This window comes from Trichosurus vulpecula, chromosome 1 (assembly GCF_011100635.1).
Source record: "Trichosurus vulpecula isolate mTriVul1 chromosome 1, mTriVul1.pri, whole genome shotgun sequence".
Taxonomy (NCBI): domain Eukaryota; kingdom Metazoa; phylum Chordata; class Mammalia; order Diprotodontia; family Phalangeridae; genus Trichosurus; species Trichosurus vulpecula.
The window spans coordinates 86237556-86251398 of NC_050573.1; the positions used below are offsets into that span (position 1 = coordinate 86237556).

General features: G+C 44.7%; 1 protein-coding gene across 1 annotated transcript; it reads left to right on the forward strand.

Moving 5' to 3' along the window:
- The first annotated feature begins 5086 nt into the window (after positions 1-5086).
- LOC118828851 (ly-6/neurotoxin-like protein 1) lies at positions 5087-13603 on the forward strand. The gene is made up of 4 exons (XM_036735738.1): positions 5087-5202; positions 9742-9876; positions 10553-10654; positions 12003-13603. The coding sequence occupies exons 2-4, from the start codon at positions 9822-9824 to the stop codon at positions 12206-12208; spliced, it is 363 nt and encodes a 120-aa protein (XP_036591633.1). The 5' UTR covers positions 5087-5202; positions 9742-9821; the 3' UTR covers positions 12209-13603.
- The last annotated feature ends 240 nt before the right edge of the window (positions 13604-13843 follow it).

Genomic DNA, 13843 nt, shown 5'->3' on the forward strand with positions numbered 1-13843 from the left:
CAAGTCAGGCCTTCTGCTGTGATTAAACAGTCACATGGACCATGTCTGTCACAAGGAGAGTCCTTGTAAAGATGTTGATACCGCTCCTCTGACTTCATCGGGTCATAGTTGTCACTACAGATTCCATAGCAATCAGCTAATCCCAGAGTTCCTGGTATTCTGAATCAAAGTCTATTACTTTCCGCCGTGAGAACTTTTGACATATCAGCAAATTCTCCTGTCCTCTCGCATACTGCCCACTCTACAACTTTCAGACTATCCAGTCCACGGCATCAGTTTGCACTTCCAGGAGGTATAGCTGAACCTCAGGCCCTTCCTCGTCCTCTACAGGCGCATAGGTGGCTAGTATCCCTGCTTTGGTGATATCGAGAGCCCTGAGAATCCAGCTGCATTGCTGATTGGTTTGCCTCTATTGTTTTCCAGTGACTCTCAATCATCTACAGTAGATTCTACACCAAGTCCTTCAGTCCTTCTGATTTATGAGATACAATAAGCTCCAGAAATTATTGACCTTCTTCCCCTACAGCTTTCGTTAGAGCACAATGACTATCTATATGCAGCTTAGAACTCGAGTGTCTCCAGGTAGAATTTAAGGCCATCGGTCTCTGCTTTAAGGGAATTCAGTTTTCTGTGGTTTTGCACGGCAGCTAGGTGGTGCAGTGCATAGAGTGCTGGGCCTAGATAGAATCAGGAAGATCTGAGTTCAAATCCAGGCTCAGACATTTACTGGTGGTGTTAGAACTGGGTAAATTGATCTGAAGATTATTGGCACAGATAACTATTTAATCCATGGGATCATGAAGAGAAATAGTACAGGGGGAGAAGAGAGGAGGGACTTGGATAGATTTTGGGGATAGCCACAATTAGTCAGCATGAACCGGATGAAGAACCAGGACTGAGACACAGCATCTAACAATAGGTATGAAGAGAACCAGAGGAGGACATTGTCATGGAAACTTAGAAGAGATTATCAAGGAGAAGAGCATGATCTACAGTCTCAAAGGTTGTAACCAGGTCCAGAAGGATGGGGATTTTAAAAAGGATAATTTTAAAAAGTCGGTAAAGAAGAGATCATTGGTAATATTAGAGAGGGTAGTTTTGGTTGAAAGATTAGGTCAGCAGCCAGACTGTAGAGAGTTAAGAGTGAGAGGAAAGAGTGAGGACATTGATTGTAGAGCACCTTCTTCAGGAATTTAGCCACAAAAGGGAAGAGACATGGGGAACAAAGCTACTCAGGGCAGATGGATCCAGTGGTTTTTTTGAGGATGGTGGCCCATAGGCACGTTTGAAGGGGTAGAAAGGTTGCTGGTAGTTGGATTGTTGAGAGGAGAGAGAGACAAAAAGATAGAAACAGAGACAAAAAGACAAGGATGAAGATGGACAGACAGAGACACAGAAGCAGAGAGAGAGAGAGAGAGAGAGAGAGAGAGAGAGAGTATAGAGACCTGATCCAATAAAAGCCCACTTAGTATTAATACCCCTTATGTTGCTATGGAGGTGACTTACTTCTAAAAGACTAAGCGGTTGAGAGCAAGCCAATCTCTGGCAGGTCCTACAAAGATGAAAAGATTTCTAAGAAGTTGATTGAATGCGTCTGCTTTCAGAAGACCAACCTAACTGAGGAAAGGCTCACCACCAGATGGTTTGCATTAAGTGATGAATGCGTGCACACATACACACACACACACACACACACACACACACTCTCAAATGGATCCTCGATCAGATCATTCTGGAAGCATCCTCCTGATACTATGAAGAAGGCAACTCATCCACACCTGGCAATCTTATGACTCTCATCCACGCCCTCCCAAAAGTTCACCATCAGGTTCCGCCTAATATGCTGGAAGTCTTCATCACTTTCTCCTGACGTCACCAGGGTACTAGTGAAGCACTGGCTATCTCTCACTTTTTCCACATGGCTGACCCATCTTCTCTTTCTGCCATACAGATCCCTGATGACATCCTTACTCCTGCTCAGAATTCCTTGTTGGTCACATGTTACAACCTGCTCAGACCCACTATGTGCAGGACCACACCTTTGATATATACACACACAAGCATGTGTATTTTTAATATATGTAGGCATGTATGTGGGGGAAGGAGGAGAAACAGCTGATCTCTGGTGTAGTTGAAAGAGTAAGTCTCTTCTTTCACACAGACTAGCTGTGGGAACACCAACAAGTTGCCACTTCCCACTGCCCTGAGGGCCAGTCTGCATTGTTAGAAGGTGTTTCCTCACTGGGTGGTCCTTTTATTAAATGACATAATAGATTTGGTTCAAAAAAGACCCCAGATATATAGGTACACAAAAGAAAAGGGGTGGGGATGGAAGGGGCAACAAAAGGAAAAGAAAGAGAGGGATATAGGTAGGGAAGGAAAGGAGGGAGGAAGCAAGGAAGGAAAAAAAGATATATGCATAGACATATATTTATCATGCATTTGGTTTATGTATACAGCAGGCCACAACTACTTACACAATTATATACTAAGGCAATGATGTTTAAGTGTAAAAACATACATCCCCCAAGGAGACCTAGGATGGCCATCCTCCTAATAACAAGCCAATTGGAGGGGGAGAGGATAGGTCTCATTCCACCCTCCTTGTTATTGTCAATCATGGGCTTCTCTCCAACACAGTTCCTTCATCTACTACTTTACTATACCATCTCCCAAATGCTTGCTGTCTTTCCCAGGCATCAGTTCCTTGACTTGTTAGGACCTAACCCATGACCCAGGTGATCTCAGCAGCTGTGCAGGTGCCACTAGAAAAGCTCCTCCCCTTTCCCAGCCTGCCCATAACCTATCCATTACATTACCCCATGCTGTGACAAGCACCCCTGGGCTGGCTTTGGGCTCCAGGGCAAGGCCTTCACTCTCTTTCATTTTGAGTGGGATGGGGTGACTCATACAGGATGAGCAGGGATGGACGGGTTGTTATATACACCATGGACCTCATTATCTTTCTGTCTAAACTCCTCCGTCTTCTAAACTTACTTTTTTCTGTAGAGAACACAACTATCCTTCCAGTCACCCAAGATTACAACCCTGATGTCTTCCTCAACTCTTCCCTCTCACGCATCCTCCCCCATCATATCCAATCAGTTGCCAAATTTTGTTTTACCACCTCCATGACATCTCTTGCATCTATCCCCACCTCACTGCTCATATCCATAGTTCTGGCCCTCGGCTTCCTCAAGTGTCTTCCTTCTCCAAACAATCCTTCCTACTGCCTCCCAGGTGATTTTCCTAAAACACAGGTGCTAATTACACCATTCCATTGAGTCCCTAAGATCTCATCTGTTTGGTATTAAAACTCTCCCTTAGAGAAACTTTGACTCTTTTCCTATCCTTCAGCCAAACTGGACCACGTAAACAACACTCTATCGTGTTCTTGCCTTTGGACTTGGCTAGTTTCCATGACTCATCTTAGCTGGCCCCCATTCCTGAAAGGCACTCCTTCCCCACCCCTGCCTCTTAGCCTCTCTTGTTCCCTTCGAAGGTTAGCTCAAGCACCACCTTCTGCATGAAGTCTCTCCATGACCCCAACCCCTTCCCTTTCCAAATTACTATGCGTATATATGCATATTCATATATAGGTACATTTATAATATTATGCTAAAGTACTTATAAACATATTATATATATATATATTTATAATATATACTTAAATATTCACATGTTTATATTATAAATATATATATATTATGATATAAATATATACATATACTCAAATAGAAATATACACATATACCCATGGTATGAATATAGACATATACCTGTAATATACATCTATGCATATAGTTATAAATACATATATGCATATAGCTACAATATACATATATGCATATACTTATATGCTGTCTCTCCCATAAGAATGTGAACTTCATGAGGGCAGTATCTATTTCATTTTTGCCTTTATAGACCCAGCACCTGGTACGTACATTTTAGGTATGAGACATGCATATAGGTGTGTAACAAATGAATATTGATTGACCGATTAATCATTGGAGGAAACTTCCCAAATAGATGAGATTGCAGATCCATTGGGGTGTTTCTGAGATTTACCCACTCGGTTTCAATGCCTACAAGCTTAACTGAGTCCTTGAATTCGTGAATAAAGAATAATAATATATTATTTAAGTTGAAGAGTAATGTGAGAATATATATATATGTATTATATGTATGTGTATGTGTATGTGTATATATATACATATATATACATATACATATGTATATACATATATATACATATATATATTTATATAATACACTGTAAAAAAAATTGCGGAATTGTACAATTAAGTATTGGAAAATACCATAAGGTATTTTTTACTTGGTATTGGCTGTCCTACCCAGTCCCATGTCTGGATGCTCTCCCCCCAACCACCGATTTTTGGAATCTCCAGCTTCCTGTAAACTTAGCTAAAGCACGGATAATGCCAGCTAGAATGTGCATAGCGCTTTAAGGTTTGCAAAACGCTTTGCGTGTATTATCTCATTTGATGCCCATAACAATCTTGAGGGAAAGGTATTATTTTTATCTCCATTTTACAGATTAGAAAACCAAAACTAGGAGAGGTTCAGTGACTCTCCCAGGAGCACACAGCAGCAAGGCAGAATCCGAGGCAAAATTCAAACTCGAATGTTCTTGATTCTAAATCCAGCACTGAGTATGAGCTATCTTTAGAGGAAAGAGAGTGGGATAATAATAGCATCCACTTCACAGATTTGTTGCGAGGCTCAGATGAGGGAATGTTCGTACAAGCGCTTAGCACGGTGCCCGGCACTTAGTAGACACAATAAATCTTAGTTCCCTTCTCTTCCCGCGTGCTCTAAGGGTCTTCCCAGCCCTGAAACCCATCTCGTGCTCCACCACGCCCTCCTCCCAGCTCTGGTACTGTTTCTGAGGCTTTTATTACTGAACAGTGAAGATCCGGGGGACAGTGGGGAGCACAGGTTTGAAGCCCATAAAACCTTATGTCTACCATACCCAGGCTTCCTTCTCCTTCCGCCCCAGCTGTCATTTGGATCCTGTGGCCCCGCCCAGAGCTGTAGGAGTGTGGCAATGCGCTGGGGCAAGTGCCGGGGCCAGTGTGGGGCGCCTTAAACCCTGATTGCTGTCCAGAGGAGTCAGATCTCCGGAAGGGAATCACAGCGTTCATAGGGACCGCAGTAACTCCTGCAGCAACACAGCAGGACGTGAGTGGGGGAGGCTGGGGAAGGGGAGATGGAGCCCAGGTTAAGGAAAGTTTCTGGGCGCACTGGCAGCTGGGGAACAGAGGAGGGGCAGTGGACTCACCTGCATGGGGCCGGGATGGGGGAGAGGGGAGGAAGAGAGAGGGGGAGGGAAAGGGTGTCCAGGCCAGGCAAGGGTCGAGGGGGCGGGGGCTGCCAAAGGAATCATGTAATCCGAGCTACTTGGTTTCCTTTGCTGGCCTTTTCCCTGGCCTCCAATCTCGTGCCCTTTCCTCCTTCCCCTTCCCTCAGTGTCACCCTTTCTCCTACAGCCCCTCACTCGTTTCCATTTCATCTCCACCTCCAGCATGCTCCTCTCCCAGCATCCTTCTTCCCCCACCAAAGATCTCCCTTCTACAGGGCTTTCTTTCTCCTTCGGTATCCACCTTATCTTCATCTAGCCTCCTCAAGGACTCTTCCCAGCAGCTCTCCCTTTCAGTCTCCCACTCCCAACCCAGTACTCCTCTCCTCACCTTCTCTTCAGTATCTGGAGGCTGGGCTGGGTTTTTTGGACATCAAGAGGGTGACTCATCCTGATGGGATCCTATGAATTCTTAATGTTTCCAGAATGGAAAAACATCCATCTCAGCACACCCAGCTGAAGCACTCCAGTACAGGACTCCCTAAAGTCCAATTTCCCTTTTGAAATTCCCATGAAAGTAGCTCAGCCAGGACTCCAAGTGAGGGTATCAATATACAGATTTGGACAAACAGTGAGTGCCTTTGAACAGGCTTTTCTCCACTACACACTTAAGATATTATTCCTTGTATTTTTTTTTGTTGGCAGAACAATTGGGGTCAAGTGACTTGCCCAAGGTCACACAGCTAGTACATGTGTCAAGTGTCTGAGGCTGGATTTGAACTCAGGTCCTCCTGACTCCAGGGCCGGTGCTCTACTCACTGACCCACCTAGCTGCCCCCAGTGATTTAACTGTAATCTCTCTTGATGTATTGGAGTTCCCTTTCCTGAGTGGAGACAGAAATATTCTCCTAGTTTTCTTTAATGCTAGTGCTGTCTTCTTATAGTTTGAGGGGAATTCTGGGTCTGATTCTCACCCCAAAAGAAGAACTGAGAGCTGGAATAATGGAAATCATGGGAAGTGGGAGGTTGAGTGTGTGTGTGTGTTTGTGTATGTGTGTGTTCGTTCGTTCGTGTGCAGGAAGGGGGTGTCAAGTAACCCCCAGCTCAGAGTTTCTGAAAGAGGAAAAAAAAGGAAAACTAGAAATAGAATGCCATGTGCCCTAGATGTTGGGAGAGCAGATTTCCAAAGGTTTGGAGAAAAGTCGAGTAGGATCCCACTGGGTAAGTCAGCTGAGGAGGAGTTGGTAAGATATGAAGAAAGAAAAACTATTCTGATCTAGAAAAAGGGGAAATATCCAAAGCATATCTAATATCTAAAGTTTCTAAACTTGGATAGATTTCAGAAGGCCTGTGATTCTATTTTTAAAAATATTTTATAACTATTTTAATATGTTTCCTTTGCCATCTTAAGTATTTTATTTCATACATTTAAAAGCATGATTCTGACTATAGGGTCTATACAGGCTTCACCAGACTGCCACAGATGTCCACCACATAAAAAAGGTTAAACATCCATAATCCAGATACTGTTGTGGGTGCACAAGGAGCTAATTAGCCAACTCAGATGTTTAAAAGACACATGATATAGACACAAGGGTGGGTAATTAAGCCATGATCCTGATATCAGTAATGATGTCTGGCAAAGAGAGGGCTAAGGACAACAAAAGTGGTATTTTGGAGGCTTTTTAAAAACATATATCAGGTGAAAGGCAGAAGGGAGGGTAGGACAATGAAAACCAAAAGTAGGAAAAAGACAGAACAATTCAACTTTTATTTTGCCTCTGATATCTCTACCAAGGTGAATGACCACTGGAATGGAAAGAGGACAAAAAATGGTCAGTTGGGAGCCAATGCCCCAGATAAGTAGGGAAATAGTAAGAAAGCTTTTTTGTGTGTCTCTAGGCCCACATAGATGGCATCCCAGAGGACTGAACTGGTGGGTGGATTTGGGGAGCCACTGCCAGTGGCCATCCAAAGATCCCTGTTAACAGGAGATGTGTGGCAGGACTAGGAAAGTGCTAATGTCCCAAATTTAAAAAAGAATAGAGACTGTAATCTATACACTCTAAGCAAGTGATCATGGCTTTGATTCCTGGCTAAATTCTAAAACCTATTATTAAAGGGATGGCTTGAAAAAGAAGTAATTAGAAAGAGTCAACCTAACTTCATCAAACACAGGTCATGCCAGATGAACTTAATTTCCATTTTCTGCCAGGGTAGACTGGTAGATTAGGGGAGGTTTTTTTTTTAGATACGCTTTGTCTGGATTTCCAACAAGTATTTAACCAAGTCTATCAAATTATTATTGTGAACAAGATGGAAAGATATGAGATGACAGACGGTATAATTAAGTGAATTCAGAACCACTTGAAAGGCTCGATGCGAAGGATGATGAATCCATGTGAACTTGGGAGGGAACTTCTGGAATGTTTCTGGCATCTGTTCTTGGCCCTTGCTGTTTGATTTTCAATTACTTGGATGAAGACACAGATAGATACTTACCAAATTTGCAGATATCAGGAAGTTGAAAGGGATTGCTAGCTTAACAGATGACAGTCAGGCCATAAACCATTTTATAGAGGCTAGATTAGACCAAACCCAAAGCGACTGAAACTAATGGGGAGAGATAGAAGCCCTTAGAGAGGCAGTTTGGAGTAGAACTTAGAGTCAAGGCAGATAGGGATTCAAATCCCACTTCTGACATTTGTTAGCTTTGTGAACATGGGCAAGTCACTTAACCTCTATGGAACTCGGGCTTAGCCGTAAACATGTGTTTACTCAATTATGAACAGATTTTAATCTATGTGCGTAGCCCCCAAAGACACTACCTTGTTGTTTAGTCATTTTTCAGTCATGATTAACTCTTTGTGACCCCTCTTGGGGTTTTCTTGGCAAAGATACTGGAATGGTTTGCCATTTCCTTTTCCAGCTCATTTTACAGATGAGGAAACTGAGGCACACTGGGTTAAGTGACTTGCCCAGAGTCACACAACTAGTGTTTGAGACCAGACTTGAGTTCAAGTCTTCTTGACCCCAGGCCTGGCACTCTATCCACTGTGCTTCCTAGCTGTCCCAAAGAGACTACAGCTCAGTCTGATAATACTGAAAGAGACTACAGATTGGTATTGCCACATACTGACACGACATAAATATAAAGCATTACACTCGGGTTCCAAAATCAACTTTATAAGTACAAGATGGAGGAGGCGTGGTAGAGAATCATTTGTCTAGTAGAGTGCAAATCCTGTATGAGTCAATAACATGACATATTTCTCAACCCACCAAAAAAATTCAATTTTAAGCAACACTGAGAGGAATAGAATCCAGGACTAGGAAAGTGATAGTCATGTACTGTGCCCAAGTCAGACCACATTTGAAGCTATTGTATTTGGTTCTAGGGGCCATATATTAGGGAGGCCATCTATAACCTGGAGAATGCCCAGAGGAAGGTGACTAGGATGGTAAAGGGTCTCAAGGTCATGCTTTATGAAGATTAGTTGAAGAAACTGGGAATATTTAGCCTGAAGAAAAGAAGAATCAGTGGGTATGGAGCATGAGAGCAAGTTTCAAGTATCTGAAGGGATGTCATATGGAAGAGGAAATAGATTTGCTCATTCTGGCCCCAAAGGGCATAACTAAGAGAGAAGATAGAAGACAGGCTTAATGTTAGGAAATATTCCTAATGATTAGAGCTGTCCAAAAGTGATATGACCTTCCTTGGGAGATAGGAGTTTCCACCATTCCGTGTCTTCAGTGAAGGCTGATTGGCCATTGAATAAGGATCACAATCAGTGGCCAGTCAGCCTTCACTTGAACACATGGAATGCTGGGAAATGCACTATCAGTTCAGGTACGTATTACACTGGGCAGCTAGCTGGTGCAAATGGATAAAATGCCAGGTCTGGAATCAGGAAAACTCATCTTCATGAGTTCAAATCTGCCCTCAGATATGTACTAGCAGTGTGACCCTGGGCAAGTCACTTAACCCTCTTTGCCTCAGTTTCCTCATCTGTAAAATGAGCTGGAAAAGGAAATGGCAAACCATTCCAGTTTCTTTGCCAAGAAAACCCCAAATGGGGTCATGAAGGGTCAGGCATGACTGAAACGACTAAACAGAAACAATGGAGATTCGCTTCAAAGTCTGGCTCACTACTTAGTGCCTCTGTGACCTTGGACAAATTGCTTAACTTCTCTGGACTTCAGTTTCCTCACCCGTAACATGAGAGGATCCTTTCTATCCTCAAATGTCATAATTCTTGGTTCAAATATTCATGTAGGCTTTGGGCCTTGAAGGAGGATTTTGACAAACATGGGGAAAATGGGAAAGGGCATGAACAGAAATGGGAGTGCGTTAGGGTTGGTGATAAAGACAACTACAGAACAGTCATTAAGTTCCCTATAAACTCCTTCTTGCTCCCTAGGCTGAAGAATCTTGCCCTTTGGCTACCACCTCCTGCCCCAGCTCAACATCACCCTCCATACCTCCCCCTCGCTTTCAACCATGAGGTCCTTTTCAGTGATGTTCCTTGTAGCCATCATTATGACCAAGCAACTTGGTAAGGGGGATGGACAGATTGACTTCCAGGCGTCAAGGTGGGATGGATGAGGTGTTTAGGAGTAGACAAGGAGGTTATATGCTAGGATTCTGACTCCTCCTGTCTTACCTCATTTTGGTGACTCCTTCCCCAAAAAGGGATGCCAAGAATCTAGGGTGTTTTCCTTTGGATCAACATCAGGGTAAACTTCCCAATAATTAGAGAAGTCTCAAAGCTCAAAAATGAGCTGCCTCAGGAAATAGTGAGCTCCCTATCATTAGAGTTCACGTAGAGGTGGAGAATCATTTCTCAGGGATATTATGGAGGAGATAGGGCCAGATCCCTCTGAAGTCTCAACTTTGAGATTTGATGTTTTGCTTGTTTTGTTTTTTAATTATGATCCTGGATGGGGTGGGGAGGGAGTAGAGGAGAACACAAGATGGGTGCTTCCCTTTGGCTGGGGATATTGGGGATTGTAATGGAAAAAAAAATCTGGCCAAGGGCTCTCTGTCTGATAGGAGCAGCTGTGGTCAGAACCCTAAAGAACCCTTGAAGGCTCATAAGAAGGGAACATCTTTTCCTTTCTCAGGTCTGGCTGGGTTCAGGCAGAAGGGAGGTGAGGTGGGGGACACTGGGTAGAATGGCTCCCAGTGATTGATCATCTGTAATACTGTGGTTTCTATCTGACCTCTTTCAGCCCAAGCCCTGGATTGCCATGTCTGTACAGCTAGTGATAATGACTGCTCAAACCCAGTGCATTGTCCAGGGCTAGCCATCTACTGCATGACCGTTCGGACCTGTAAGTTAGCCCCTTGATTCCCCTTAGGGAAGCTGGAGGTAGGGATAATGAGAATAAACTTTTATATAGTACCTACTATGTGCCAGGCACTGTGCTAAGCACTTTTACAGATATTATCTCATTTGATCTGCATGACAACCCTGGGGTGTAGGTGTTATTATGATGCTCATTTTACAGTTGAAGAAACTGAGGCAAACGGGTTAAGTGACTTGTCCAGGGTCATACAACCCCAAGTGTCTAAAGCAGGATTAGAAACTAGGCTGAATGAGCTAACGAACAAGGAGAGAGTAAAGCAGAAGGATCCTTGGTAAGGTGGGGTGGGGGGCGGAGCAGTGGAAGGAAGGATGGGGAGAGGACAGTAGACAGCAAGAAGAGATTGAGTTTAATCTTTGAAAAAACTTTCTAAGATATCAAGAATGTTACTAATTATAGTTCTAATTATATTATCTAAAGCAGGGGTGGGGAACCTGAGGCCTGAGGCCACATGTGGCCTTCTAGATCCTTAAGTGTGGCTAATCTGAGGCCTCAAGGCCACGTGTGGCCTTCTAGATCCTTAAGTGTGGCCTCAGGTTCCCCATCCCTGAATTCTAAAGTGAGTTGAGGCTTGTGGGGCATAATGAAATGAGCTCTGAATTTAGAATTCTAGAACATGGGCTTGTTATTTACTGGCTCTGTGACCTTGCACAAGTCCCTTAAGGTCTCTGGCCCCGGTTTCTTTATCTTGAAAATGTGGGATTTGGACCAGATGGTCTCAAAGACCCTAATTCCTGCTCTCAGTTGCCTGGGTTTAGATCCAAGTTTTCTTCACTTGGAAGATTCCTGGTTTGTGTCGTGGTTGGACTAGGTGACTTCTAAGGGCCTCTCTAATGAGATTCTAGTTAGCTGCATTGGATTGGAAGACCCTGAACAGTGAGCATGGACAGACGGGGATCCAGAGGGAGGAGGCCCAGGAAGGGGTTGAACCTGAGAGAGAAGACATGAGCTCTAGTCTGAGAGTCACACGTCCCAAGGATCCTGAGATTGGTCAGTGGATAGAATGCCAGGGAGGACTGAAGTGGCTGCGTCATGATGGGGGAAAGGAAAGGCAGCTGCTTAAAGCAAAAACCAATGACCCAACTCAACGTAATGAGCATTTATTAAACACCTTCCGCTTTCTGGACCGTGCGCTCTGCCCTAGTAGCTCAAAGAAGAAAAGTCATATAACCTCTGCCTTCAAGGAGTCTACGGTCTAAAAGGCAGAGAGGGAATGTGTGCACAAATAAATGTGATATGAAGGATGTGGTGCTGAGGTTACCTGACAAGGGACTTGTTTGTTTGTTGACTCTTCTCCCACTCTGGTTGTGTTCAGACTCTCCAGCTGTGGTCTACAAATCGTGTGCGTCCAGCTGCACCAAGGATGGCATGGTGGATATCCAGATGAAACAAAATGCCAAGGTGTCCTGTTGCCAGGCGGACCTGTGTAATGGGGCTGCCTCCCGGATCCCGGTCTCCTCAGGCCTTGTTCTCACTGGGCTCCTCAGCATCTTCTGGGGTCTGTTCACTCTTGGCCTCTGAGCTGTAACCAACAGACAGACAGGTGGATAAATGAACTCCCCCCGCCCATCCCCTCCCTGCTCCTTTGGACTTGTACCTCCGCCTGGCTCCCAGGTGAGAGAGGGAGACTGTGCTCCCATCGTCCCTTTATCACTAAGCCCCACGCAGAGCACTGGACCACTTCCAGCCCTTCCTCTATCACTTACCACCCCCCTGCTGGTGTGACTCTGTTTGGGCCCTGATTTTCCTGTCAGTAGAATAGACCTGGCAATCTTCCTGGTACCTGGGGGTGAGGGTGGAGGATGACTCTTATGATAAGATTTTGATTTGGAAGGGCATCACAAAATCCCAGCCTTAGGAGGGACCCCAGAGAGCATCCCATGCAATCTTCATTTGAGTAGCAATCCCCTCTGTGATGTCCGTGACAAGCTCTCATGCAGGGTCTGCTTGAAGAATGCCTGTGATGGGAAACTCATTACCTGCCTAGGCATCCGGTTCCACTTTCAGAGAGCTCTCATTGGTAGGAATCTTTTCCTTACATTGTGCCCAAATCTTCCTCTCTGCAACTTCTAGGCCTGGTTGCTATTTTGCTCTCTAGGACCAAGCAGAATCTGTCTTCCACATGACAGGTTTCCACTTATTTGGAGACAGCTATCATTTCCCTTCTTCCTCTACCCCTGTAAATCCTCTGTTTTACAAACTACACCCCCGCCCCCACCCCACCCCCTTTAACCAGTCTTTGCATGGCCGGGAACCTCATAGATCATCCTATTTTAGCCTCTCCGTAGAAAATCCTTGCTTGTCTAACACAAGTAGGAAGTGACAAAGGTAAGATTTGAACCCGGGTTCTTTGGCTTCAAATCTAGGAGTCTTTCCACTGCATCTCTTTACTGTGGAAGAAACCCCAGTCTCTGGCCCCCTTCCAGGGTGGCTTTCCAATTACTTTGAGGTTTCAGGACTAGAGGGGAAGGAGAAGAAAAATCTCTTGGATCCCTCTTGTCCATTGCAGGGAGGGGGTGGCAAATACAGAACTCTACCAGCTGCTCTTCGACTGGCTCTGTCCCTGTAGTTCAAATGCTTGTTGGTCTCCCTAGGCTCCTTCTACAGAAGGGGAAGCAGCGGGAAAGCAGCCAGGCTGGCGGTGGCTCTGGAAGAGAATCTCTGGAGGGAGGGGAAGGGAACAGAACACTTAGGGCTTTTTGGGAAAAAACATGACCCCTGCCCTCAGGGCATCCCTCCAACTGGCTTCTCCTTCCAGTGTGAAAGGGCAAACATGAATCTTTGCTACAGTTACCTCTTCCAAGGAAGAGGAGGCCGGCAAAAACAGCCCAGTCATACTCCACCTAGACCTACCACCCTCCGGCTACAGATCTGAAGGTCTAAGAGTTCAGCCGCCCCCCTGTGGGGAGGTAGGTAGCATCATCCATCTTCTGGAGTCAAAGATACCCTCATCTTTTTTTTTTTTTTTTTTTTACAACTGAGGCAACTGGGACCCAAAGAAGAGAAGAGGCTTGCCCGAGTTTACACACAGCTAAGCACTAAATAGTAAACAGCAGAGTGTAGACCCGAACCTAGGTGGAGCAGTGGAGAGAGTGCTAGGCCTGGGGTCAGAAAGACCTGAGTTTGAATCCTGCCTCAGATACCAACTGCATGAAC

Coding starts and splice junctions, on each gene's coding strand:
- LOC118828851 (XM_036735738.1), top strand. CDS start 9,822: ATGAGGTCCTTTTCAGTGATGTTCCTTGTAGCCATCATTATGACCAAG. Junction 9,877..10,552: donor CATTATGACCAAGCAACTTG/GTAAGGGGGATG, acceptor GACCTCTTTCAG/CCCAAGCCCTGGATTGCCAT. Junction 10,655..12,002: donor CTGCATGACCGTTCGGACCT/GTAAGTTAGCCC, acceptor GGTTGTGTTCAG/ACTCTCCAGCTGTGGTCTAC.